At 52.7% G+C, this 27,992-nt stretch overlaps 4 protein-coding genes across 5 annotated transcripts; 1 reads left to right on the forward strand and 3 right to left on the reverse strand.

Moving 5' to 3' along the window:
- Nucleotides 1-293: 293 nt before the first annotated feature.
- Nucleotides 294-15,667, reverse strand: LOC134745670 (phosphotriesterase-related protein). 2 transcript variants are annotated; one of them, XM_063679787.1, is made up of 6 exons: nt 15,463-15,667; nt 14,036-14,290; nt 13,270-13,527; nt 12,710-12,874; nt 12,128-12,345; nt 859-1,017 (listed from the first exon to the last, which is right to left on the reverse strand). In XM_063679787.1, exons 1-6 carry the CDS (start codon nt 15,482-15,484, stop codon nt 880-882), a joined length of 1,056 nt encoding a protein of 351 aa, XP_063535857.1. In that variant the 5' UTR covers nt 15,485-15,667; the 3' UTR covers nt 859-879. The 2 variants fall into 2 exon arrangements, with proteins under 2 accessions (XP_063535858.1, XP_063535857.1); XM_063679788.1 differs by lacking the exon at nt 12,128-12,345 and having other exon boundaries at nt 294-1,017.
- Nucleotides 15,668-16,371: 704 nt separating this feature from the next.
- LOC134745303 (dynein axonemal assembly factor 4-like) lies at nt 16,372-19,368 on the forward strand. Its single transcript, XM_063679296.1, has 4 exons — nt 16,372-17,074; nt 17,522-17,714; nt 18,182-18,381; nt 19,128-19,368. The coding sequence occupies exons 1-4, from the start codon at nt 16,394-16,396 to the stop codon at nt 19,359-19,361; spliced, it is 1,308 nt and encodes a 435-aa protein (XP_063535366.1). The 5' UTR covers nt 16,372-16,393; the 3' UTR covers nt 19,362-19,368.
- A 327-nt stretch (nt 19,369-19,695) lies between these two features.
- On the reverse strand, nt 19,696-24,334 carry LOC134745671 (uncharacterized). The gene is made up of 2 exons (XM_063679789.1): nt 24,151-24,334; nt 19,696-21,789 (listed from the first exon to the last, which is right to left on the reverse strand). Exons 1-2 carry the CDS (start codon nt 24,240-24,242, stop codon nt 19,731-19,733), a joined length of 2,151 nt encoding a protein of 716 aa, XP_063535859.1. The 5' UTR covers nt 24,243-24,334; the 3' UTR covers nt 19,696-19,730.
- Nucleotides 24,335-25,765: 1,431 nt separating this feature from the next.
- LOC134745672 (heat shock protein 68-like) lies at nt 25,766-27,831 on the reverse strand. The gene has a single exon (XM_063679791.1). The coding sequence runs from the start codon at nt 27,716-27,718 to the stop codon at nt 25,826-25,828; it is 1,893 nt and encodes a 630-aa protein (XP_063535861.1). The 5' UTR covers nt 27,719-27,831; the 3' UTR covers nt 25,766-25,825.
- Between the last annotated feature and the right edge of the window lie 161 nt (nt 27,832-27,992).

The following is a 27,992-nucleotide window of genomic DNA, read 5'->3' on the forward strand; positions in this document are numbered from 1 at the left end:
TCGTGTCCGCGGCGGTTGTACGTCGTGCACTGCCCGCGCCGCCCGCCTCGTCGCTCGTTGCGCACGCGCTGATGGGGCGGGGGCGGGGGCGGGGGCGGGGGCGGGGGCGGGGGGCGCGGGGCAGTCCGCAGATGGAGTCGTCAAGTGAAGGTCTGGTAGGTCGGATGTACCGTACTGATAAATATTTTGAAATATGTCTCACGATAGTTTAAGTGCGATTAAAGGAAACACTCTTCAAAGTTTAGATAAATTTATTAACAATTGTATAAGATAACAATACAAAATATGTCTCAACTCAATTATAATTTAAAAACTGTATAGGCACAGATTATATAATATTAGTTCTGGTATAGGTATAGTCAGTGGCGTAGCTAGGCGTAGGCGAAGGCGCTCCTAAGGGGGGCCCCGCGCGAGGCCCCTTCGGACACAGTGAAAGAAAAGAACCTCGCAGATGCGATTTCGCCCATCACGCTACGCCACTGGGTATTAAGCTATTATTTACGTTTTTTCCTTATTTTTTTTCTTTTTTTTTTTCTTTTTTTTTATCTTGAATATGTATATAATAAACATATCAATCTTATCATAATTAATATAAAACATTGAGTAAAAAATACTTTCTGATAAATTCTATATCTTTTGCTCATTTTAATTATTTTTTATATATTATCATTTTTCATGCGCTTCTTGCTGGTGGCGGGGATCTAAAAGCGATGCTTATGTGCAAATAAGAACTTTCCAACTGGAATGTTCATACATGACTCGTATCTCGTGTCAAACAACTACAACTAAGGCGTCCCTTCGCCACCGGGCGCGAGGCGCGAGGCGGCACGGGATATTGTTTCAGCTGCTGGCTAATGGGTAAAATGGCAAATATTAGAATTAGTTCTGTATGGCGAGCCACCTCGCGGGGTTCTGTATGGTGACGAGGTCGATATCTTGTTGAGTGAAGCCGCGGGACTTCATGCGCGGCATCACGTTGTTGAGGATGTGCGAGTAGCCGTGCCCGCCGAACTCCGCCTGCAACATGTCCGCAATGTACAATATATATGTAGAGCTATATGTAGAGGTCGGCCACTATACGTATACACGGGTCACGGGCCCCGGCCAGATGGAGCGATCAAGTGAAGGTTGCCCCATCCTCAACCTAATTGTGCTTGGTCATCAGAGACGCCATGAACATGATCTGCCTGATTATAAAAACTAGGTGTGGAGCATCCACATCCATCGATAACCACGATCCTCAGTTATGAGGGAACGATCACAGAGAGAGACTAGAGAGAGAGAGAGAGCAGCATGTCGCTGTCCCGCCGGTAGTGCGACACGTGTATTATCCAAGGGATTGCATACTACGCAAATTACTAAATAGCTCCCCACTCGGGGTTGTTAGGGACCACCTGAGGGTTACGCATTCGAATACTGACGTCTACTAGATGGTATGCCATGGAGTGAATAACGTTGGGAGTTTTGTTTCGACATAGGTAGTCGAGACATGTGTTCATAAGTATACCAGGCGGTGCTTGGTGTGTATGTCGTGCGACACGGTGCAGCGCTCGCCGTGGCCGTCCCCGAGCAGCGCGCGCAGCAGCCGGACGAGACATAACCTAGGTAGTCGAGACATGTATTACCAGGCGGTGCTTGGTGTGTATGTCGTGCGACACGGTGCAGCGCTCGCCGTGGCCGTCCCCGAGCAGCGCGCGCAGCAGCCGGACGAGACATAACCTAGGTAGTCGAGACATGTATTACCAGGCGGTGCTTGGTGTGTATGTCGTGCGACACGGTGCAGCGCTCGCCGTGGCCGTCCCCGAGCAGCGCGCGCAGCAGCCGGACGAGACATAACCTAGGTAGTCGAGACATGTATTACCAGGCGGTGCTTGGTGTGTATGTCGTGCGACACGGTGCAGCGCTCGCCGTGGCCGTCCCCGAGCAGCGCGCGCAGCAGCCGGACGAGACATAACCTAGGTAGTCGAGACATGTATTACCAGGCGGTGCTTGGTGTGTATGTCGTGCGACACGGTGCAGCGCTCGCCGTGGCCGTCCCCGAGCAGCGCGCGCAGCAGCCGGACGAGACATAACCTAGGTAGTCGAGACATGTATTACCAGGCGGTGCTTGGTGTGTATGTCGTGCGACACGGTGCAGCGCTCGCCGTGGCCGTCCCCGAGCAGCGCGCGCAGCAGCCGGACGAGACATAACCTAGGTAGTCGAGACATGTATTACCAGGCGGTGCTTGGTGTGTATGTCGTGCGACACGGTGCAGCGCTCGCCGTGGCCGTCCCCGAGCAGCGCGCGCAGCAGCCGGACGAGACATAACCTAGGTAGTCGAGACATGTATTACCAGGCGGTGCTTGGTGTGTATGTCGTGCGACACGGTGCAGCGCTCGCCGTGGCCGTCCCCGAGCAGCGCGCGCAGCAGCCGGACGAGACATAACCTAGGTAGTCGAGACATGTATTACCAGGCGGTGCTTGGTGTGTATGTCGTGCGACACGGTGCAGCGCTCGCCGTGGCCGTCCCCGAGCAGCGCGCGCAGCAGCCGGACGAGACATAACCTAGGTAGTCGAGACATGTATTACCAGGCGGTGCTTGGTGTGTATGTCGTGCGACACGGTGCAGCGCTCGCCGTGGCCGTCCCCGAGCAGCGCGCGCAGCAGCCGGACGAGACATAACCTAGGTAGTCGAGACATGTATTACCAGGCGGTGCTTGGTGTGTATGTCGTGCGACACGGTGCAGCGCTCGCCGTGGCCGTCCCCGAGCAGCGCGCGCAGCAGCCGGACGAGACATAACCTAGGTAGTCGAGACATGTATTACCAGGCGGTGCTTGGTGTGTATGTCGTGCGACACGGTGCAGCGCTCGCCGTGGCCGTCCCCGAGCAGCGCGCGCAGCAGCCGGACGAGACATAACCTAGGTAGTCGAGACATGTATTACCAGGCGGTGCTTGGTGTGTATGTCGTGCGACACGGTGCAGCGCTCGCCGTGGCCGTCCCCGAGCAGCGCGCGCAGCAGCCGGACGAGACATAACCTAGGTAGTCGAGACATGTATTACCAGGCGGTGCTTGGTGTGTATGTCGTGCGACACGGTGCAGCGCTCGCCGTGGCCGTCCCCGAGCAGCGCGCGCAGCAGCCGGACGAGACATAACCTAGGTAGTCGAGACATGTATTACCAGGCGGTGCTTGGTGTGTATGTCGTGCGACACGGTGCAGCGCTCGCCGTGGCCGTCCCCGAGCAGCGCGCGCAGCAGCCGGACGAGACATAACCTAGGTAGTCGAGACATGTATTACCAGGCGGTGCTTGGTGTGTATGTCGTGCGACACGGTGCAGCGCTCGCCGTGGCCGTCCCCGAGCAGCGCGCGCAGCAGCCGGACGAGACATAACCTAGGTAGTCGAGACATGTATTACCAGGCGGTGCTTGGTGTGTATGTCGTGCGACACGGTGCAGCGCTCGCCGTGGCCGTCCCCGAGCAGCGCGCGCAGCAGCCGGACGAGACATAACCTAGGTAGTCGAGACATGTATTACCAGGCGGTGCTTGGTGTGTATGTCGTGCGACACGGTGCAGCGCTCGCCGTGGCCGTCCCCGAGCAGCGCGCGCAGCAGCCGGACGAGACATAACCTAGGTAGTCGAGACATGTATTACCAGGCGGTGCTTGGTGTGTATGTCGTGCGACACGGTGCAGCGCTCGCCGTGGCCGTCCCCGAGCAGCGCGCGCAGCAGCCGGACGAGACATAACCTAGGTAGTCGAGACATGTATTACCAGGCGGTGCTTGGTGTGTATGTCGTGCGACACGGTGCAGCGCTCGCCGTGGCCGTCCCCGAGCAGCGCGCGCAGCAGCCGGACGAGACATAACCTAGGTAGTCGAGACATGTATTACCAGGCGGTGCTTGGTGTGTATGTCGTGCGACACGGTGCAGCGCTCGCCGTGGCCGTCCCCGAGCAGCGCGCGCAGCAGCCGGACGAGACATAACCTAGGTAGTCGAGACATGTATTACCAGGCGGTGCTTGGTGTGTATGTCGTGCGACACGGTGCAGCGCTCGCCGTGGCCGTCCCCGAGCAGCGCGCGCAGCAGCCGGACGAGACATAACCTAGGTAGTCGAGACATGTATTACCAGGCGGTGCTTGGTGTGTATGTCGTGCGACACGGTGCAGCGCTCGCCGTGGCCGTCCCCGAGCAGCGCGCGCAGCAGCCGGACGAGACATAACCTAGGTAGTCGAGACATGTATTACCAGGCGGTGCTTGGTGTGTATGTCGTGCGACACGGTGCAGCGCTCGCCGTGGCCGTCCCCGAGCAGCGCGCGCAGCAGCCGGACGAGACATAACCTAGGTAGTCGAGACATGTATTACCAGGCGGTGCTTGGTGTGTATGTCGTGCGACACGGTGCAGCGCTCGCCGTGGCCGTCCCCGAGCAGCGCGCGCAGCAGCCGGACGAGACATAACCTAGGTAGTCGAGACATGTATTACCAGGCGGTGCTTGGTGTGTATGTCGTGCGACACGGTGCAGCGCTCGCCGTGGCCGTCCCCGAGCAGCGCGCGCAGCAGCCGGACGAGACATAACCTAGGTAGTCGAGACATGTATTACCAGGCGGTGCTTGGTGTGTATGTCGTGCGACACGGTGCAGCGCTCGCCGTGGCCGTCCCCGAGCAGCGCGCGCAGCAGCCGGACGAGACATAACCTAGGTAGTCGAGACATGTATTACCAGGCGGTGCTTGGTGTGTATGTCGTGCGACACGGTGCAGCGCTCGCCGTGGCCGTCCCCGAGCAGCGCGCGCAGCAGCCGGACGAGACATAACCTAGGTAGTCGAGACATGTATTACCAGGCGGTGCTTGGTGTGTATGTCGTGCGACACGGTGCAGCGCTCGCCGTGGCCGTCCCCGAGCAGCGCGCGCAGCAGCCGGACGAGACATAACCTAGGTAGTCGAGACATGTATTACCAGGCGGTGCTTGGTGTGTATGTCGTGCGACACGGTGCAGCGCTCGCCGTGGCCGTCCCCGAGCAGCGCGCGCAGCAGCCGGACGAGACATAACCTAGGTAGTCGAGACATGTATTACCAGGCGGTGCTTGGTGTGTATGTCGTGCGACACGGTGCAGCGCTCGCCGTGGCCGTCCCCGAGCAGCGCGCGCAGCAGCCGGACGAGACATAACCTAGGTAGTCGAGACATGTATTACCAGGCGGTGCTTGGTGTGTATGTCGTGCGACACGGTGCAGCGCTCGCCGTGGCCGTCCCCGAGCAGCGCGCGCAGCAGCCGGACGAGACATAACCTAGGTAGTCGAGACATGTATTACCAGGCGGTGCTTGGTGTGTATGTCGTGCGACACGGTGCAGCGCTCGCCGTGGCCGTCCCCGAGCAGCGCGCGCAGCAGCCGGACGAGACATAACCTAGGTAGTCGAGACATGTATTACCAGGCGGTGCTTGGTGTGTATGTCGTGCGACACGGTGCAGCGCTCGCCGTGGCCGTCCCCGAGCAGCGCGCGCAGCAGCCGGACGAGACATAACCTAGGTAGTCGAGACATGTATTACCAGGCGGTGCTTGGTGTGTATGTCGTGCGACACGGTGCAGCGCTCGCCGTGGCCGTCCCCGAGCAGCGCGCGCAGCAGCCGGACGAGACATAACCTAGGTAGTCGAGACATGTATTACCAGGCGGTGCTTGGTGTGTATGTCGTGCGACACGGTGCAGCGCTCGCCGTGGCCGTCCCCGAGCAGCGCGCGCAGCAGCCGGACGAGACATAACCTAGGTAGTCGAGACATGTATTACCAGGCGGTGCTTGGTGTGTATGTCGTGCGACACGGTGCAGCGCTCGCCGTGGCCGTCCCCGAGCAGCGCGCGCAGCAGCCGGACGAGACATAACCTAGGTAGTCGAGACATGTATTACCAGGCGGTGCTTGGTGTGTATGTCGTGCGACACGGTGCAGCGCTCGCCGTGGCCGTCCCCGAGCAGCGCGCGCAGCAGCCGGACGAGACATAACCTAGGTAGTCGAGACATGTATTACCAGGCGGTGCTTGGTGTGTATGTCGTGCGACACGGTGCAGCGCTCGCCGTGGCCGTCCCCGAGCAGCGCGCGCAGCAGCCGGACGAGACATAACCTAGGTAGTCGAGACATGTATTACCAGGCGGTGCTTGGTGTGTATGTCGTGCGACACGGTGCAGCGCTCGCCGTGGCCGTCCCCGAGCAGCGCGCGCAGCAGCCGGACGAGACATAACCTAGGTAGTCGAGACATGTATTACCAGGCGGTGCTTGGTGTGTATGTCGTGCGACACGGTGCAGCGCTCGCCGTGGCCGTCCCCGAGCAGCGCGCGCAGCAGCCGGACGAGACATAACCTAGGTAGTCGAGACATGTATTACCAGGCGGTGCTTGGTGTGTATGTCGTGCGACACGGTGCAGCGCTCGCCGTGGCCGTCCCCGAGCAGCGCGCGCAGCAGCCGGACGAGACATAACCTAGGTAGTCGAGACATGTATTACCAGGCGGTGCTTGGTGTGTATGTCGTGCGACACGGTGCAGCGCTCGCCGTGGCCGTCCCCGAGCAGCGCGCGCAGCAGCCGGACGAGACATAACCTAGGTAGTCGAGACATGTATTACCAGGCGGTGCTTGGTGTGTATGTCGTGCGACACGGTGCAGCGCTCGCCGTGGCCGTCCCCGAGCAGCGCGCGCAGCAGCCGGACGAGACATAACCTAGGTAGTCGAGACATGTATTACCAGGCGGTGCTTGGTGTGTATGTCGTGCGACACGGTGCAGCGCTCGCCGTGGCCGTCCCCGAGCAGCGCGCGCAGCAGCCGGACGAGACATAACCTAGGTAGTCGAGACATGTATTACCAGGCGGTGCTTGGTGTGTATGTCGTGCGACACGGTGCAGCGCTCGCCGTGGCCGTCCCCGAGCAGCGCGCGCAGCAGCCGGACGAGACATAACCTAGGTAGTCGAGACATGTATTACCAGGCGGTGCTTGGTGTGTATGTCGTGCGACACGGTGCAGCGCTCGCCGTGGCCGTCCCCGAGCAGCGCGCGCAGCAGCCGGACGAGACATAACCTAGGTAGTCGAGACATGTATTACCAGGCGGTGCTTGGTGTGTATGTCGTGCGACACGGTGCAGCGCTCGCCGTGGCCGTCCCCGAGCAGCGCGCGCAGCAGCCGGACGAGACATAACCTAGGTAGTCGAGACATGTATTACCAGGCGGTGCTTGGTGTGTATGTCGTGCGACACGGTGCAGCGCTCGCCGTGGCCGTCCCCGAGCAGCGCGCGCAGCAGCCGGACGAGACATAACCTAGGTAGTCGAGACATGTATTACCAGGCGGTGCTTGGTGTGTATGTCGTGCGACACGGTGCAGCGCTCGCCGTGGCCGTCCCCGAGCAGCGCGCGCAGCAGCCGGACGAGACATAACCTAGGTAGTCGAGACATGTATTACCAGGCGGTGCTTGGTGTGTATGTCGTGCGACACGGTGCAGCGCTCGCCGTGGCCGTCCCCGAGCAGCGCGCGCAGCAGCCGGACGAGACATAACCTAGGTAGTCGAGACATGTATTACCAGGCGGTGCTTGGTGTGTATGTCGTGCGACACGGTGCAGCGCTCGCCGTGGCCGTCCCCGAGCAGCGCGCGCAGCAGCCGGACGAGACATAACCTAGGTAGTCGAGACATGTATTACCAGGCGGTGCTTGGTGTGTATGTCGTGCGACACGGTGCAGCGCTCGCCGTGGCCGTCCCCGAGCAGCGCGCGCAGCAGCCGGACGAGACATAACCTAGGTAGTCGAGACATGTATTACCAGGCGGTGCTTGGTGTGTATGTCGTGCGACACGGTGCAGCGCTCGCCGTGGCCGTCCCCGAGCAGCGCGCGCAGCAGCCGGACGAGACATAACCTAGGTAGTCGAGACATGTATTACCAGGCGGTGCTTGGTGTGTATGTCGTGCGACACGGTGCAGCGCTCGCCGTGGCCGTCCCCGAGCAGCGCGCGCAGCAGCCGGACGAGACATAACCTAGGTAGTCGAGACATGTATTACCAGGCGGTGCTTGGTGTGTATGTCGTGCGACACGGTGCAGCGCTCGCCGTGGCCGTCCCCGAGCAGCGCGCGCAGCAGCCGGACGAGACATAACCTAGGTAGTCGAGACATGTATTACCAGGCGGTGCTTGGTGTGTATGTCGTGCGACACGGTGCAGCGCTCGCCGTGGCCGTCCCCGAGCAGCGCGCGCAGCAGCCGGACGAGACATAACCTAGGTAGTCGAGACATGTATTACCAGGCGGTGCTTGGTGTGTATGTCGTGCGACACGGTGCAGCGCTCGCCGTGGCCGTCCCCGAGCAGCGCGCGCAGCAGCCGGACGAGACATAACCTAGGTAGTCGAGACATGTATTACCAGGCGGTGCTTGGTGTGTATGTCGTGCGACACGGTGCAGCGCTCGCCGTGGCCGTCCCCGAGCAGCGCGCGCAGCAGCCGGACGAGACATAACCTAGGTAGTCGAGACATGTATTACCAGGCGGTGCTTGGTGTGTATGTCGTGCGACACGGTGCAGCGCTCGCCGTGGCCGTCCCCGAGCAGCGCGCGCAGCAGCCGGACGAGACATAACCTAGGTAGTCGAGACATGTATTACCAGGCGGTGCTTGGTGTGTATGTCGTGCGACACGGTGCAGCGCTCGCCGTGGCCGTCCCCGAGCAGCGCGCGCAGCAGCCGGACGAGACATAACCTAGGTAGTCGAGACATGTATTACCAGGCGGTGCTTGGTGTGTATGTCGTGCGACACGGTGCAGCGCTCGCCGTGGCCGTCCCCGAGCAGCGCGCGCAGCAGCCGGACGAGACATAACCTAGGTAGTCGAGACATGTATTACCAGGCGGTGCTTGGTGTGTATGTCGTGCGACACGGTGCAGCGCTCGCCGTGGCCGTCCCCGAGCAGCGCGCGCAGCAGCCGGACGAGACATAACCTAGGTAGTCGAGACATGTATTACCAGGCGGTGCTTGGTGTGTATGTCGTGCGACACGGTGCAGCGCTCGCCGTGGCCGTCCCCGAGCAGCGCGCGCAGCAGCCGGACGAGACATAACCTAGGTAGTCGAGACATGTATTACCAGGCGGTGCTTGGTGTGTATGTCGTGCGACACGGTGCAGCGCTCGCCGTGGCCGTCCCCGAGCAGCGCGCGCAGCAGCCGGACGAGACATAACCTAGGTAGTCGAGACATGTATTACCAGGCGGTGCTTGGTGTGTATGTCGTGCGACACGGTGCAGCGCTCGCCGTGGCCGTCCCCGAGCAGCGCGCGCAGCAGCCGGACGAGACATAACCTAGGTAGTCGAGACATGTATTACCAGGCGGTGCTTGGTGTGTATGTCGTGCGACACGGTGCAGCGCTCGCCGTGGCCGTCCCCGAGCAGCGCGCGCAGCAGCCGGACGAGACATAACCTAGGTAGTCGAGACATGTATTACCAGGCGGTGCTTGGTGTGTATGTCGTGCGACACGGTGCAGCGCTCGCCGTGGCCGTCCCCGAGCAGCGCGCGCAGCAGCCGGACGAGACATAACCTAGGTAGTCGAGACATGTATTACCAGGCGGTGCTTGGTGTGTATGTCGTGCGACACGGTGCAGCGCTCGCCGTGGCCGTCCCCGAGCAGCGCGCGCAGCAGCCGGACGAGACATAACCTAGGTAGTCGAGACATGTATTACCAGGCGGTGCTTGGTGTGTATGTCGTGCGACACGGTGCAGCGCTCGCCGTGGCCGTCCCCGAGCAGCGCGCGCAGCAGCCGGACGAGACATAACCTAGGTAGTCGAGACATGTATTACCAGGCGGTGCTTGGTGTGTATGTCGTGCGACACGGTGCAGCGCTCGCCGTGGCCGTCCCCGAGCAGCGCGCGCAGCAGCCGGACGAGACATAACCTAGGTAGTCGAGACATGTATTACCAGGCGGTGCTTGGTGTGTATGTCGTGCGACACGGTGCAGCGCTCGCCGTGGCCGTCCCCGAGCAGCGCGCGCAGCAGCCGGACGAGACATAACCTAGGTAGTCGAGACATGTATTACCAGGCGGTGCTTGGTGTGTATGTCGTGCGACACGGTGCAGCGCTCGCCGTGGCCGTCCCCGAGCAGCGCGCGCAGCAGCCGGACGAGACATAACCTAGGTAGTCGAGACATGTATTACCAGGCGGTGCTTGGTGTGTATGTCGTGCGACACGGTGCAGCGCTCGCCGTGGCCGTCCCCGAGCAGCGCGCGCAGCAGCCGGACGAGACATAACCTAGGTAGTCGAGACATGTATTACCAGGCGGTGCTTGGTGTGTATGTCGTGCGACACGGTGCAGCGCTCGCCGTGGCCGTCCCCGAGCAGCGCGCGCAGCAGCCGGACGAGACATAACCTAGGTAGTCGAGACATGTATTACCAGGCGGTGCTTGGTGTGTATGTCGTGCGACACGGTGCAGCGCTCGCCGTGGCCGTCCCCGAGCAGCGCGCGCAGCAGCCGGACGAGACATAACCTAGGTAGTCGAGACATGTATTACCAGGCGGTGCTTGGTGTGTATGTCGTGCGACACGGTGCAGCGCTCGCCGTGGCCGTCCCCGAGCAGCGCGCGCAGCAGCCGGACGAGACATAACCTAGGTAGTCGAGACATGTATTACCAGGCGGTGCTTGGTGTGTATGTCGTGCGACACGGTGCAGCGCTCGCCGTGGCCGTCCCCGAGCAGCGCGCGCAGCAGCCGGACGAGACATAACCTAGGTAGTCGAGACATGTATTACCAGGCGGTGCTTGGTGTGTATGTCGTGCGACACGGTGCAGCGCTCGCCGTGGCCGTCCCCGAGCAGCGCGCGCAGCAGCCGGACGAGACATAACCTAGGTAGTCGAGACATGTATTACCAGGCGGTGCTTGGTGTGTATGTCGTGCGACACGGTGCAGCGCTCGCCGTGGCCGTCCCCGAGCAGCGCGCGCAGCAGCCGGACGAGACATAACCTAGGTAGTCGAGACATGTATTACCAGGCGGTGCTTGGTGTGTATGTCGTGCGACACGGTGCAGCGCTCGCCGTGGCCGTCCCCGAGCAGCGCGCGCAGCAGCCGGACGAGACATAACCTAGGTAGTCGAGACATGTATTACCAGGCGGTGCTTGGTGTGTATGTCGTGCGACACGGTGCAGCGCTCGCCGTGGCCGTCCCCGAGCAGCGCGCGCAGCAGCCGGACGAGACATAACCTAGGTAGTCGAGACATGTATTACCAGGCGGTGCTTGGTGTGTATGTCGTGCGACACGGTGCAGCGCTCGCCGTGGCCGTCCCCGAGCAGCGCGCGCAGCAGCCGGACGAGACATAACCTAGGTAGTCGAGACATGTATTACCAGGCGGTGCTTGGTGTGTATGTCGTGCGACACGGTGCAGCGCTCGCCGTGGCCGTCCCCGAGCAGCGCGCGCAGCAGCCGGACGAGACATAACCTAGGTAGTCGAGACATGTATTACCAGGCGGTGCTTGGTGTGTATGTCGTGCGACACGGTGCAGCGCTCGCCGTGGCCGTCCCCGAGCAGCGCGCGCAGCAGCCGGACGAGACATAACCTAGGTAGTCGAGACATGTATTACCAGGCGGTGCTTGGTGTGTATGTCGTGCGACACGGTGCAGCGCTCGCCGTGGCCGTCCCCGAGCAGCGCGCGCAGCAGCCGGACGAGACATAACCTAGGTAGTCGAGACATGTATTACCAGGCGGTGCTTGGTGTGTATGTCGTGCGACACGGTGCAGCGCTCGCCGTGGCCGTCCCCGAGCAGCGCGCGCAGCAGCCGGACGAGACATAACCTAGGTAGTCGAGACATGTATTACCAGGCGGTGCTTGGTGTGTATGTCGTGCGACACGGTGCAGCGCTCGCCGTGGCCGTCCCCGAGCAGCGCGCGCAGCAGCCGGACGAGACATAACCTAGGTAGTCGAGACATGTATTACCAGGCGGTGCTTGGTGTGTATGTCGTGCGACACGGTGCAGCGCTCGCCGTGGCCGTCCCCGAGCAGCGCGCGCAGCAGCCGGACGAGACATAACCTAGGTAGTCGAGACATGTATTACCAGGCGGTGCTTGGTGTGTATGTCGTGCGACACGGTGCAGCGCTCGCCGTGGCCGTCCCCGAGCAGCGCGCGCAGCAGCCGGACGAGACATAACCTAGGTAGTCGAGACATGTATTACCAGGCGGTGCTTGGTGTGTATGTCGTGCGACACGGTGCAGCGCTCGCCGTGGCCGTCCCCGAGCAGCGCGCGCAGCAGCTGCAGGCGCCGCGCGTCGCTCGGCATGTCGCTGTCGGGGGCCAGCTGGTAGTACGACACCTCGGTGCCGAACAGGTCCAGTTGGCAGTAGGTGCCGAGCGAGGCGAACGTTAGGAGCTTCTCCTCGTCGACCAGAGTACCTGGAAGTTGAACAACTTTATTACAATTAGGGTCTGTGGCTCTTCAAGATCTCGGAGAAATGATCCAGAGATAATAAACGCTCGATGACATTCGTATATCCAGTCGAGAGACCAATTTTGAACATGGGGTAAATTGTAGGACTGACAATGAGACAAGTATCTAATTATTATTATTATTAGAAATGTAGGAGGCGATAAATGGGATTCTATTTGCATGTCCGAGCCAGTGAATTTCTTAGTGTGTAATCAACTTTGCCTCTTCCGGCCTCGAGGTAGATACGGATAATTTCGGTGTGGGCGCCGGAGTTGCGATGCGGGTGGAAGCTTCACGCTCCAGCACCCGTGGTAGGGGCGGGGGACTCACGGTCGAGGTGACTCATGACGGCGCGGTCGGCCCGGCCCCCGGCCTCGAGGTAGATGCGGATGATCTCGGCCGGGGCGTCGGGGTTGCGGTGCGGGTGGAAGCTCACGCCCACGCCGAGCTGCTCTACCACCTCGCCTGTCGCCACGATCGCTCGCCGTTCGAACTCTGGAACAGCATATCATAAGTAGTAAATATGGTGTTAGGCACGGGCCCGAGACCGCCTACATTGCTTTATTCAGATCATCGTCTATATTGCTGAGCGGTCTATACCTATCATGCTAAAGAAGAATAAAGATCATTTATTTTCAGCTAAAGGTTACAGACATTGTAGATATTGCTGCTGCGATATTTGGGGCGACTTTTCCATTTGCCGGAAATTTTCTGTTTTTTTTTTAGTAATAGTGTCCCACTGCTGGGCAAAGGGTATCCAGTTATGCAGAAAGGGGAAGGCTTTCTGAATAACTGGTTATAAATAAATAATTCTATACTAAATAATAATTTATCTTTAGTAAGAATGCAAACTGATCTAGCTTGGACCAGAAACAAGATACTGCAATGACCTCTGATGGGCCAAACGCTGGCGACCTCCCCGATGAAGCCCGCCTTGATAGTCTTGTCCTCCACACACCCCTCCGTCAGGTCTGCCATCATACGCTTGTACATTTCCTCAGTAGTTCTATGAAGAGAATCATCGTGCTGTGTATCGGCGATGTAGTAGCCAGTGCCCGCGACCACGTGCACGCCGGTCTCTGTCGACACCCGCTTCAGGAACGACAGGTCGCGATCCAAGCCTTCGGCGGAGTTCTCCACGATCGTGCCTGGAGTGGGAAATAAATAAGATTGTAGATTTTTTTAAGCACAATCTTCAGTTGTAATGGAATGGAAGTGCATAAGTACCTACCTAATTAAGTAAAGGTGGATGGACTGTGTGAGATATATGAAAAGAAATCATGCATGAAATCACGGGGAACAGACACATATGGAAGACATGCTTATGCATGCGACTACAAGTGAACGGGGCGAGGGTCGTCACGAGGGCAATCAAATGATGATTTTTAAGAGCAGTCGGTTCCCGTGGGTATTGTGCTGACGCGAATCATTTGATGCTGGCTGGAAAAGATAGAATAGTTAGGAAGGCATTAAAGGTAATAACTACTGTTGCTGGTGACTGGTTAGTTATTCTGATTAGTAGTAGGTTAAGCTTACAATTTCTTCTTCAAAATTCGCAATAATAACATAATTTAAGGCTGAAGAAATCTAGGGCGTCTACAACTGCAGTTAGTAAATAGGTATAATTTACAAGTTTTGTAAGTAATAGTTTCTCACCTCCCCCAGACTCCTTGAACATCTTGACATCATTGAGCACGGCCTGCACCGTGTCCTTGTCATTGAGAGTGAGGTTGTACTTGGAGGAGTAGGGGTACTGGCGCAGGTAGCCGACTGACTGCAGCGAGATATGCTTGGCGGGGAACTTGGAGGCCAGGGCGGCGGGCGGCCGGCGGTAGAAGTGAGTGAACTCCATGGACAAGTGTTCGTGCGTGAGCGTGCGCCCGAGCACGTCCGGAGACACGGCGCCCAGAACTGAAGTTAAGTCATGAATGTTAGGGACGATGTTTACTTTTAACGTTTGTATTTTTATTAAATTAATTATCAGGCAACTAAGGCCTAATAGATACAGCCTTTGTTTTCTGTTCATTGTGCTATGTATTATTTTTTGCATTGCTGTTGATGCCCCAAATAAATAAACACCACCGGATGGCGCTATTGTAGAATTCCATATAGGTAATACTAACACATAAAATAAAATAAACATATAAATATTTTTGAGCAGGAATGCTAAGCTGATAGTTTTGCCTAAGTTTTTCTAAGGTACTTGTTGCCTGTTACATCTATATTTTGTAAGCAAGCAAGAGTGAGATGTCTCAAAAATAAGCTCACTGTTTTGTCGCCACAGAACAGTTTTTGAAGCTGGGAATTAAGATGGATGGTTCTAAATACTAAGCAACTAGGTCCAATGACCTACTAGCTGGGTCTCATTTCTCGAATGATATTATTAATCTTATAAAGAAGCGCTGGCTATACGTCGTGATAGCGGACATGCAAGAGAACATCAATCTCACACCTGAGGATGCCTAAGACTGCATAGGCAAAGTGGAGAAGATTGAGTAGGAAAGCGGACCCTGGCGCTAGGCCGGGCCGGGACAACGCTAGTTCGAAGAAGAATCTTATACAAACTGTCAAATAAAGGGAGTTACCATGACAACTCGTACCTACACTATTAATTAGTATTATAATGTATGACCCTCTTTGAGTCGTAGGGGTTTGTAGTTATAGGGACGATGGTCCTTCGAACCAGATTTAAAAAAGAAAGTTAAAATACATATACATACGAATAGTAATGCCCTTAACGACAAACGGTTAGTCTTATTAGCAGTAGATACCTATTAATACCTAATCTACAAACAACTAACTAGCTGTAGTATAAAAACATAGGCCGTCCAAAATTATTATATGTTTAATCGAAAACCTTACGTTCTTTCCATTACGATAAATTATAAAGCGTTCCGACAGCGAAACGGCGAACCGATATAGGCGATATAAAACATAATGTCCCAACTCTTAGCTTCAATACGTAAAAACATTCTATGATGACTGTAGGTACCTAGGTACATACGGTAATTACGTTATCTACTGTTTGTATTTTATCTTTCTGTCACTTAATACTAAAGTAAATACTAATAGTAACAACTCACCGGTTTGCACGCGGCCGCTCATGTTTACTATATTTTTCTGCTATCTGTTAATAATTATAACACAGTTCACTCAGAAAATTAGACGTAACTAATAAATAAACAACTGACAAACAGTTTCTTGTAACTTTCACGAATCTGTTTATATTGCTCGACGTGTTTTGTCCTCGATCAGCTGCGAGAGTGTGATATGAATCACGAATTCACAATACACGTCGCCTCGCTCCGGCTGTAGAGCGAGACTGGTGATAAGACGGAAATTTAATTATAGAATTCTTGTTTCGCCCATTCATATTATTATTGAATGAATCTAGGGCATGTCGGTAACGTATCATACTTTAGCCTTATTAGTAATTTGTTAGCATAGGACAGGACAGGAGTAAGGATTTGTAACAATGTAGTGGCATATGTGCATATATTCTGCATTGTAAAGCAATATAACAAATTACCTACACCTTAGTAGCTGACAATGTACATAATTTATTTAATGCTGACCGTACCTATACTTTATTGCAAGCAAACTACTTACAACACTTACCAAAATAAACTCTTCTTCTTCAACCTTCTTTTCCCGGCCTAGGGCTAGCGTCCGCTTTCCTGATCAATCTTTCCACTTTGCCCGGTCCTCTGCATCCTCGGGTGTGAGATTGTTCTCTTCTATGTCCGCTATAACGACTTCCAGCCAGCGCTTCTTAGGCCTACTTAGCAAAATAACAATTAGGTATAAAATCATTATCGCCTGTGTATAAAACTATAGAAACGGGTAAAACGCGCGCATGGTAATATATAATGTACTACCTATCCTTAAATTCAAATATCCATAGCAACGAGAAAACATTGGTTTTCCAGACGTTGTCATATGCTTGTCATTGCAATATTGATCGCCATTTGATCGCGCAAAAATAAACGAATTTGAAATACGTTCACAGCTAAAATGCCAATTATAGTAAAAGAGTTTACTTGGAAGCAGACTCCGACAGCCTTGAATATAACGATACCTCTTAGTCAAGGGAACAAAGAAAGGGTAGACTTATTTGCGGCTGATTCGTACATCAAGGCGCACTACAGCCCTTTCCTATTCGAGGTTTTTCTTCTCCATGACGTGAACATAGATAAAAGCAAATGTCTCGTTAAAGAAGACTTTATAATTCTCGACCTGGTGAAGAGAGAGGAGCAAGAATGGGAGCAGTTAGAGAAGGAATTAACGAAGGCAGAGAAGATAAAATTAAGGCAGGAGAGTTTGGAGAAATGCCAGGAGAAAGCTAAAGAGGGATTTGAGCAGAAGAGGATTAAGAAGAGTGAAATGGACCGGTTCACAGTGCAGAAGGCTATGGAGATTGATTCTAGGCATCATGAGATAATGGATAAGAGGAGAGACGAGCAAAGGAAGATAGCCATGGATGCTTTAGAGATGTGGAGGGTAAACACTGACGAGGAAGGGGGTAAGGGGGTGAAGATAGTAGAGTTGCCGGACGATAAGGAGAACGGGGTTGTAATAGAAGAGGTGACGAATGAAAAGCCGACGCCGAAGATAGAGAAGAAAGTAGAGCCAGAGGAAGTGAAGGTGAAGAAAGTACCGCAACCTGCGACACCGCATCCTAAGAAACTAGTGAAGGTGAGAACATGCCAAAGGTTCTAACTGTTCTAAGCATAAAGTATTTCTCTAAGAAAATAATATATTTATTTCAAACTTTATTGCACATAAAAAGTGTACAACAGGCGGACTTAATGCCATTATAGGCATTCTCTACTAGTCAACCATAGGGCTAAACACAAAAGCGTCAAGGTGGGTGCACTGAGAAAAAAAAACAAAAAAAACCTAACTTTTGAGCGAAGTAAAATTTCTACATAAATAATATAATAATACGTTTAATTATACCATATGACTATGATTACACTAAATATACCTATATATATATGCGAGCCGTTGCCCATTCATAATAATTCCCTTATGTTATGTATTAACAAGCAAAGACGATAAGAGGTTTAATAAAATGCGAGTTACAATTCCGTAATATATCCCTCTACTTTAATAGGTAGGTACTTAACCATTTATCCACAGACCCAAATAAAGTCAGAATACGTGGATAAGAAACGCGCCGAAGCGGCGAAGCGCGTGCTGCCCGCGCTACGCAGCCAGGGCAGTCTGGAGATTCACCACACCCCCAGGGTGTTCCCCACGCCGAGCCGCGAGTCAGCCAGGGCCGAGGAGGAAGCCTGGCTGAAGAATGTCACCCTGGCACGTCGCGCTACAGGTATCCCCACTAAGGCAGGCTTTCCACTGAAGCGGAGATGAGAGGACACGTGCCGTTTGTAATCCATAAGTCTTCTTCGCTTCGCTGGATTACAACCAACGCTATTGGTTGATTCCCGCACCTCCTCCCATCTCCGTCTCAGTGGAAAGGCAGCCGAACAGCTGCACTCTTAACAATGAGAGCCGAAGCGTGTGCTGTCCGAGCTATGATCGAGGTACCCAAGAGACTAATACAGATCCGCATGCTTCGTAACCTTCAGCTATCAAATATCTATTTAATCAAGATAGTGAACCTAATACTGTATACCCAACCCAGTCTGGTACCCAAATCAAATTGTGCCCTCTGTATGTATGAATTGAATATGTTCATAATGTGTCTATGCAATTTTGCAGCTCGCTACCTACCGTTATGTGCTAGGTGCTACATAGATGTAAAATGTTTTACCTACTCACTCCAACGTTGTGCAGGGTTCGTGTCCGAGGACCTGCGGCCAGAAGAGCAAGACCCGGAATGGTGCAAGAACAAAGGCGACCAGTTCTTCCGCGCCGCCAACTACCTGGGCGCCATCAGCGCCTACACGCATGGCATCTTGCTGTCGGACCGTCTGCCAAGTTTGTTCTCTAACCGCGCAGCGGCCCACTTCGCGCTCGGCAACTTCAACAAATGCGTGAGTTTTCATAGTACCTATAGACATAGGCTGGGCGCCATCAGCGCCTGCACCCACGGCTTCCTAGGTACTGTCAGACCGCCTGCAGAGTCTGTTTTCCAACCGAGCTGCGACTTACTTTGCGCTCGGAAGCTTCTATAAATGCGTGTCTTCAGTTGTCTCTCATTAACCCATATTCACATTTGTCTGACGTGTCCGTCTTATGTCGTCGTGACTGACGCATCAGAACGGTAATAATCGGTTTCATGTTTCATACATACAGCGTGCATCACAGAAATGTGAATGCGGGCAATGCGGCTTTAGTTTTTCGGGATCCTACAAAAACCAGTTATTTTTCCAAAATAGACCCAAAAGTTGTGTCTAGACCTCCAGACTTGGTAATTACACCGGTCGCGAAATGCCCGCTGACTAATACGTACCTTATACGTGCATTTCTAATGGAATTCTAGCTACCTACGATACGCAGCGTTCGCACGAGCAGCGGATTTGCCAGATTTGAAAGAACCGTTAAAACTATATTTAGAATATTTCCTGCAGGTGAAAAACTACTTAACAGCCCTAGAACTGCTCGACTCGTAGATTTACACTTACGTACATTTTTTTGTGGTACCTACTAGTTTAATTACCTACCTACCTAAGATGTGCAAACCTAGACTACCCATCTGTTTTAAGGGAGTCCCCTCTGAAATAGGGTTTATTTCGCCAGTTTTTTGTAATAGCCACTTAAAACAGCGATGAGTTTCCAGGTGAACGACTGCTCCACAGCCCTCGAGCTGCTGGTGCCGCCGTGCGCGTCCAACCTGCGCGCGCGCGCCGCGTGCCTCGCGCGCCGCGCCGCCGGCCTCGCGCGCCTCGGCTACCTGCACAAGGCCATCGCCGAGATGAAGGCGGCCTCCCACCTCGTGCCCGACGACCACACGATCAAGAAGGATATTCATGATATGGAGCGCGCGTGGGAGCAGAATCCTGATGACTATTGAAGCGTTTTGCTATTAAAGGACCGTGCTATGCTAACTATTTTATTTAATTAACAACAACTACCTACTCCTTAAGTATTAGGTAGGTTTAAAAAGCTATTAGATTTCTAAACTTATTCCAGATATGAGAAGACAAAGAAGCATAATTATTTATAATAGGTATGGAGACTATGGAACGCGCCCGGGAACAGAATCCTGATAATTCGTGAATAGTTTGCGATTAAACGACTCTTTGCCTAAATCTTAGATAGGTAGCCGTATACCTGTAAGCCTAGTAGTATAGGTGTAATATTTTCTACACTTTTGTTTTTATGAGGGGAAATAAATACGCAAGACGAACGATAAATAGCAATTATATTACACTACAATAGTCTACTCCTGCGCCTTCTTCCTGGCGAGCCCCAGGTCGGCCAGCAGCGCGGCCGGCGCGGGGTCGCGGCCGCGGAAGCGCCGGAACGCCTCCGCCGGCGCGCATGCGCCGCCGAGCGCCAGGAACGTGCTCCGGTACCGCGCGCCCACCGCCCGCGCGTCGCCCCCCTCCCGCTCCTGCCACGCACTGAACACGTCTGCGGCTAGCATCCGCGACCAGATGCGGCAGTAGTACGCCGCCGCCCACTCTTCGGAGACTACCTTCGTGAAGGATAACGGGTGGGAGTCGTATTTGTCGAACGGCAACGCGAAATGCTTCGGCCACAGTTCTTTGACCACGTCGCGCCAGAATATTTTACTCGAATGCAATTCTAAATCCAGACGCGCCGAGTAAAGCTCGCGACATAAATTCAGCCCCGCCATATGCTGTCTGACGCGGTGGAGGTTGTCGACTAGCTCGTCCGGCAACGGTTCTTCGGTGCGATGATGTCCGCTCAGCGCTCGGATCGTGTGCGGGTCGAACAGCCAGTGTGTCAGTACGTGGCCGCACACCTCGGCGGCGTCCCATTCGACGTTGGATAATCCGGCCACTTCGGAATAGTTCGCTTCGGTTAGGAGGTGTCGGAGCGCGTGCCCGAACTTCTGGAATAGGACGCCCACTTCGTTGAATGTGAGGAGGGACGGACGCTCGCCTGCCGGAGGTTGGAAGTTGAATATGAGGGCGGACAGAGGTGAGGCTTTAGTCGAGGCGCAACGATTACGGAGAGCGACATGCCAGCCCGCGTCATCGAACACGCGGATCTTCTCGTGCTGACGAGCGTAAGGATCCAGGTAGAATCCGGCCACCGGCTGCCCGGATCCGTCGAACACGTCGTAGTACTTGACGTCGCGGTGCCACGCCTGCGCGCTGCGCTCCTCGATCTGAATGTCGAACAGCGAACGACACAGGTTAAACAGACCGCGGACGACGCGCGGCAAAGGAAAGTACTCTCTAATTTTATCTTCTTCAAAATTGTAGAGCGTTCTTTTCTGTTTTCTCTGCCAGTATGGTATATCCCAGTGCTCCAGTTTGAAGTCGAAGCCTCGTTCTTGTGCGAATTTCTGCAACTCGTCGAGTTCGGCGTCCTGTGCGGGGCGCGCGTGCTCCAGCAAGCTGTCTAGAGTGTTGTAAACGTTCTCCGCCGAGCCGGCCATCTTAGTTTCCATGCTCATGTCCACAAACGTCTCGAAGCCGAGCAGCTTCGCCTGTTCGCTCCGCAAACCACGTATTTTCTCCAAGTGCGTGCTGGTTTCCAAGTCCTTGTTGCCGTACCCGGAGCAGCGCTGCACGTGCGCGTTCCAGGCGTTCCAGCGCAGCTCGCGGGCGTGGCAGTGCTGCATGAAGGGCTCGTACACGTGCGGCTGCAGCGTCACCTTCCACGGGCCCCTGGATGGGTCCGGTGCCATGGCCGACAGCAGAGTCTCCGGGAAGTCCTGGACTGTCAAACTGTCTGTAATAGTGCTGGAGAACAGACCTGTCGCCGTATTAACCTTCTCGCGGAACATATACTTCTGCTTCTGCAACTCGGCGACAACACTGTGTAACTTTTCTAACTTCAGCCCCGTTTCATCTAAACCATTTAGTTTTCCTTCTAAAATATACTTATCTAGCAGCCTCTGTTCCTCATCTGTGAGTTTCTTCAGCTTGTTCTTTTCATTGACCGCAGCTTGGAATATAGGGACACTGTTAAATTTAGCTGACCTGGCTTTGTGCGCACGTTCGTGTATGTTTCTATAGGACGCTGTGGGCATGAGAGAGCTGTTGCCGAGATACAAAGTCTTAGCCATGCCCCAGGTGAGTTCGAGCTGCGCGTCGAGCTTCTCCAGGGGTTTGAAGACGTCGTCGAAGGCGTTCTTGCAGGTGGGCGTGGAGTGCTCGATCTGGGCGACGCCGGTCTCATACTCGAGGCTCTGCTTGCTGATGGACGCGATACACTTCTCGATGGTGACGTCGCTGAACTCGGGCAGCCCGTTGTCCCCCAGGAGGGACGTTCTGTCGCCATCCTCGCCTATTTCTGGAATACTGAAAATATACAAAACAAATTTTGAAACCACCATTTGTTATTAAGTGTGGTGAAAACAAATAAATGTATTTTGATAGTTTAGAAAGTCCTTAAGTATAAAAGGTGTAAAAGCATCTGAAGGGAAAATTAATTGTTTTAACATCAACTTTAAGTAGGTATGTCTTGTCTTGTCCCTAAAACTTGGAGGAGTGTTTCAGGAAAGGAAACAGATGGGAAGCTTTGATCTAAAAGAGATACAAAACACCCATAACTCAGGGAAAATATTTGATTATCACACATAAATGGATTTTAGATTAAAACCAGGACTCTCATCTACCAGCTAGTGCTGCTAGCTAGTGACCTAGTTAGGCAGCTGTTTCACACAAAAAATATTGATCTTGAACTTACAATAAACTGCTTAATCTATGAGAGCTCTGGAAATTATTGAAAGCATGCAAGATAACCTTGAAAAAAATATTGACTTAGAACCATGCAAATAATAAAGTTGTTCAATTTGTCAAAAATAACAACACTGTGGTGGTTATCAAGGAGGTATTTAGGTATCTTGTTATTTGAGAAGCAGCAAATATAACTAGGAGCAGGTACGAAAAGTGTGGGAATAATTATTCTAAATAACATCAACAGATTCTGAACATATCTTGCAGTCTGACATCCAACCTTGCCAAGACAAGGTGAGGCCATACTGACTTCACATGTTAGCTATGCCATATTTATTTATATAAAAAAATAATCTAAAATCTACTTACCTATTACAAAAATCTTAACCTAAATTAAACTAAATCCTACACTAACTAACAAGCACGAGAACTATTCACAAAATCACGTCCTGCGCCCATCCAGATGCCAGATGAAATGTTAAGGGGCCCACTGATTAACAGTTGCTGGAAGATATCAGCTTGTCAGTTAAAACAATAATTTGTCCGTTCCCGACAACTGACAGGCCAATATCCTCCGATGGACTGGTAATCAGTGGGCTCCTTTATGATGAAACAATAAACATACAAGAAATAAACATCATCATCTTCCTCGCATGGTCCCGGCATTTTGCCATGGCTTATGGGAGGTAGGTGCTAGTTTTTACGAAAGCAACTGCCATCTGACCTTCCAACCCAGAGGGTAAACTAGGCCTTATCGGGATTAGTCCGGTTTCCTCATGATGTTTTCCTTCACCGAAAAGCGACTGGTATATATCAAGGATACATAAGTTCCGAAAAACTCATTGGTACGAGCCGGGGTTTGGACCTGCAACCTCCAGATTGAAAGTCGCACGCTCTTACTGCTAGGCCACCAGTGCTTATAAACAAGATATAAAACAGATGATGAAATATTTCTATATTAAATAAAAGCAATACTATACTGCTCCTTTAACCCGTGGAGCACAAGGCTTGGGACCGGTTTTTTCTTCATACTAAAAATACCGGTATTATTACCTTCATTTTCGTTCTTTGGTTTATTATTTCATTTTTAATGGGACAATTTAATAATACAAAGTTGTTACTACATGATTTTAATAGCATAAAATAATTAAAAATATTGAACTATTTTGGGTTTTTCAAAAAAACCGGTTCCGAGCCTTGGTGGAGCACCCCAGTATCACAGTAGGAGTCTCATAGGAGTTCCATACTACTGTGATACTGGGGTGCTCCACCAAGGCTCGGAACCGATTTTTTCGTAGTGTATAGACACTAACTACTATCACACATGTGATAGTAGGGCCCTGGTAGCAGTATAGTATTGTTTTTATATAAAAAATATTTCATCTTATCTTGTTGCTATAGACAAATTAGCGAATTAGAGAACTTTAATTGGGAAGTGAACATTGCAAATTTGCAATAAACATTTAGGAGAATCAGCATATTTGCAGCTGTGTGTTTACTAGTCTATCATTAATGTTTATGAATTACAAAAAAAATGATATTAGGGATATCCCTGCCTCTAAATGGATCAGATTTTTACAGACTTTTTGACAATCCTTCATGGATGCTACGCTATGCTATGAAAGGATTCCAAACACCAATGGATGGAGTTGCCAATGCTGCCATCCATCAATTATTCTTTAACTCATCAAACCCTCAGTATAACTGTTACAAATGTAAACGGTTAACAGTTTTACATAGCATTTTCACATAACATGAGAGTCGGTAGACAAGAATCCAGACATGTAAGAGTCGGGAAAGGTTATAAAAATTGCACCACTATTATGTGCCACAATTTCAAACATAAAACCAATAGTAAGAGTGTGTTAAAACCAAATGGTAGTTAGCGTTTGTTTTCAGATTTTAGAGAACTCAAAATAAGCAATTAGCCAATAAAAAATGTACAAAATGAATGGTTTTACAAAACAAATCAATGAAACTTACAGAACGACGTATCCCGCATTGCGTTTGTTCTGGTAGAACTGCTTCTTGGCTTGCCGGGCGATTAGTTTCGTTCGCAGAAAGGATAATGCCATATTATTAGAAACCTAAATAAGAAACCTCAAAAATATTATTTCATAATCTTGTATTATATTATATCGAGCCGCACCGTATATTAGACATAAGACATTTCTCAATTGTCAAAAACAATTTGACACATGTCAAGTAGTGTTGTGCTGCGATCATAATCAGTATGTATAATACCGGTATTCTGGATATAGTTGGTCAAACCAAATTGTCAGTAAATAAGAACAAAAAAAACTATACTCATCCTTTTCTTTTGGGTGCTAGTACTAGTGTAAGACAAAGATAGTATGATTCTCTCTGTCTATATATGAAATGAGACAGTCCTTTGACAAACTATATATTCTATTTTCGTTTAAAATTTGATGTAAAAAAACCGGTTAAGTGCGAGTTCGTTTTACTCGCGCACCGAGGGTTCCGTACAAACTTTCAATTTTCTCATGTAAAAAGAATCACGAAAGATTTTTGACCAGAAAGCGTAATTGTGTACAGCGCCATCTATCGGCAAATTGGCTAACTAATTTGCGCGACCTGTATGTATGTTGCTTTGTATGTTGGTTTTTCAGGGATAATTCCTTATCATGTGAACCGATATCAACAATTTTTGTTTTACGTGAAAGAAGGTGTTTTAAGTGTAACTCATAGACTTCCAAGTATAACATTATACACCCGCAAATGGGCTTAAATTGCAAATTAAATTAGAATATGTTTTATGATAATTATTAAAAAACAGTTTTCAAGAAGGTGTGATTATATTTTTCCTATAATATTTATGATAATGTTATGATCATTATGATTATGTAAAAAAATTATAATTTTTCGTTGGTAAACTTCGGACATAAGGGGGGGGGGGTGGTATTTTTTTCACATTTACCTTGATAAGTCTTGTTTCTATGAAAAACTTTTCTTTCAAATGATATCCCACTCGACCTAGTAACTAGACTTTGAAATTTTGCCCCCTCTTTATATTGGGCTATTTCATAATTAATTAAAATTAAAAAATTACACTTCCAATGGGTTTTGGATTAGCGTTGTTCATAACTATTCCTAAATCGATAGCTTCAGTAGTTAAGAGATATTTAGCAATGTCACAGGCAGACAGACAGACAGACGGACAGTGTTCGCACCATAAGGGTTCCTTTTGTACCTTTTCGGTACGGAACCCTAAAAAGGAAACTTCCTTTTTATAGAGTCTGTGCGGAAGTGATGCGGAAAGAGATGTCGTAGAATGTTGGTAGAATGTATGAGACTCAGTAGAAAAAGGCGAAAGATTAAAACGTTCTATGGGAAGTCAACTTCGCGCCTACATTTTTATTCTACATATATCGAACTATATACACATTGCCAAGTTTAAAAGTAGATAACAGTAAATAAAACAAATTAGCCTACAATAAAGACAAATTTATTTAAACATATTTTAAGCGGTTTAAATTATTTAAATCTTGAGATCAGTCTTTTAGGTTAGGTTACAATAAATACGTATTTTGACTGGAAAAGTTTGCTTTTAAAGCTAATACCTAAGGCTAGGTTCACACGGCATTAAGCTAAGCGTTAGCCTAAGTGGGATAATTTTACATTTATCTTTCTTCCATATTTAATCGACTTCCTCGACGGTGGGTTTCCCCGCGCCGGCGGGGGCGGGGGTATCACCGCCGGCGCCGGCGCCGTGCATCTTGGCCATGAGCGGCGAGCACACGCGCTGCAGCTCCTTGAGGCGGTGCTCATACTCGTCCTCCTCGGCCAGCGAGTTGTTGTCGAGCCAGCCGAGGGCCGCGTCGCACTCCTGCCGCGCCGCGCTCTTGTCCGTCTCGCTCAGCTTGTCGCCCGCCTCGTCCAGCGCCTGCTTCACGCCGAACACGTAGCCCTCGAGCCGGTTGCGCGCCGCCACGCGCCTCCTCTGGCGCTCGTCCTCCTCCTTGTAGCGCTCGGCCTCGGCCAGCATGCGGTCGATGTCCGCCTGCGAGAGCCGCCCGCGCTCGTTCTTGATCACGATGTTCTTGGAGCGGCCCGTGCTGTTCTCCTTGGCCGTCACGTTCAGGATGCCGTTGGCGTCGATGTCGAAGGTGACGTCGATCTTGGGGACGCCGCGCGGCGCGGGCGGGATGCCGGTGAGGTCGAAGGTGCCGAGGCGGTTGTTGTCCTTGGTGAGCGCGCGCTCGCCCTCGAACACCTGGATAGTAACCGCCGGCTGGTTGTCGGCATACGTGGTGAACGTCTGCGACTGCTTGCAGGGAATCTTGCAGTTGCGCGCGATGATGTTGGTCATGACGCCGCCCGCGGTTTCGATACCGAGTGACAGCGGCGCCACGTCCACCAGCAGCACATCCTGGATCTTGGAGTCGCCGTCGCCGCTGAGGATGGCCGCCTGCACGGCCGCGCCGTACGCCACCGCCTCGTCGGGGTTGATGGACAGGTTCAGTTGCTTGCCGCCGAAGAAGTTCTGCAGCAGGTTCTGGACCTTGGGGATGCGCGTGGAGCCGCCGACGAGCACCACGTCGTGGATCTGGCTCTTGTCCAGCTTGGCGTCTCGCAGCGCCTTCTCTACGGGCTCGAGTGTGCCGCGGAACAGGTCGGAGCAGAGCTCCTCGAAGCGTGCGCGCGACACGCGCGTGTAGAAGTCGACGCCCTCGTACAGCGCGTCCACCTCGATGGTGGCCTCGGTGCTGGAGGACAGCGTGCGCTTGGCGCGCTCGGCCGCCGTGCGCAGGCGGCGCAGCGCGCGCGCGTTTCCGCGCAGGTCCTTCTTGTACTTGCGCAGGAACTCGTCGGCGAGGTGGGTAACCAGGCGGTTGTCAAAGTCCTCACCGCCGAGATGGGTGTCTCCGGCGGTGGCCTTCACCTCGAACAGCGAGCCCTCGTCGATGGTGAGGATGGACACGTCGAAGGTGCCGCCGCCGAGGTCGAAGATAAGCACGTTGCGCTCGCCCTTCAGGTTCTTGTCCAGGCCGTACGCGAGCGCGGCGGCGGTGGGCTCGTTGATGATGCGCAGCACGTTGAGGCCGGCGATGGCGCCCGCGTCCTTGGTGGCCTGGCGCTGCGAGTCGTTGAAGTATGCCGGTACCGTGATCACGGCGTCCCGCACCGCCGCGCCCAGGTACGCCTCCGCCGTCTCCTTCATCTTCGTCAGCACCATGCTGCTGATCTCCTCCGGCGCGAATCTCTTCGTCTCTCCCTTGAACTCGACCTGTATCTTGGGCTTGCCGCAGTCACTGATGACCTTGAACGGCCAGTGCTTCATGTCCTGCTGGATCTTGGGGTCGTCGAATTTGCGGCCGATGAGTCGCTTGGCGTCGAACACCGTGTTGCCGGGGTTGAGCGCCACCTGGTTCTTGGCGGCGTCGCCGATGAGTCGCTCGGAGTCCGTGAACGCTACGTACGACGGGGTGGTCCTGTTGCCCTGGTCGTTAGCGATGATCTCCACGCCCCCGTGCTGCCACACGCCCACGCACGAGTACGTCGTTCCGAGGTCGATTCCGATAGCTGGCATTTTCTTACAATTCTTCTTTAGCTTCTTTGTAATAATATAAAAGTTTCGTAGTAAGTTTCTCGACGGGTATGTAACCTTTCACTTCTCTTCTCCTCACTTGTTCGCTTTGCGTTTTCAAATTACACTGAATCCCCGCCATCGCGCCGTTGTATTTATACTCCGTCGGTAGCGACCAATCACGAGCCAACATTTTCCAGAAACTTCGCGGCAACTGTTCGACGCGCCAATAAAAGCCGCCACCCTTCGAGAACATTCGCGATCGTTTCGAAGTTTT

Source organism: Cydia strobilella, chromosome 11 (assembly GCF_947568885.1).
Source record: "Cydia strobilella chromosome 11, ilCydStro3.1, whole genome shotgun sequence".
Lineage (NCBI taxonomy): Eukaryota > Metazoa > Arthropoda > Insecta > Lepidoptera > Tortricidae > Cydia > Cydia strobilella.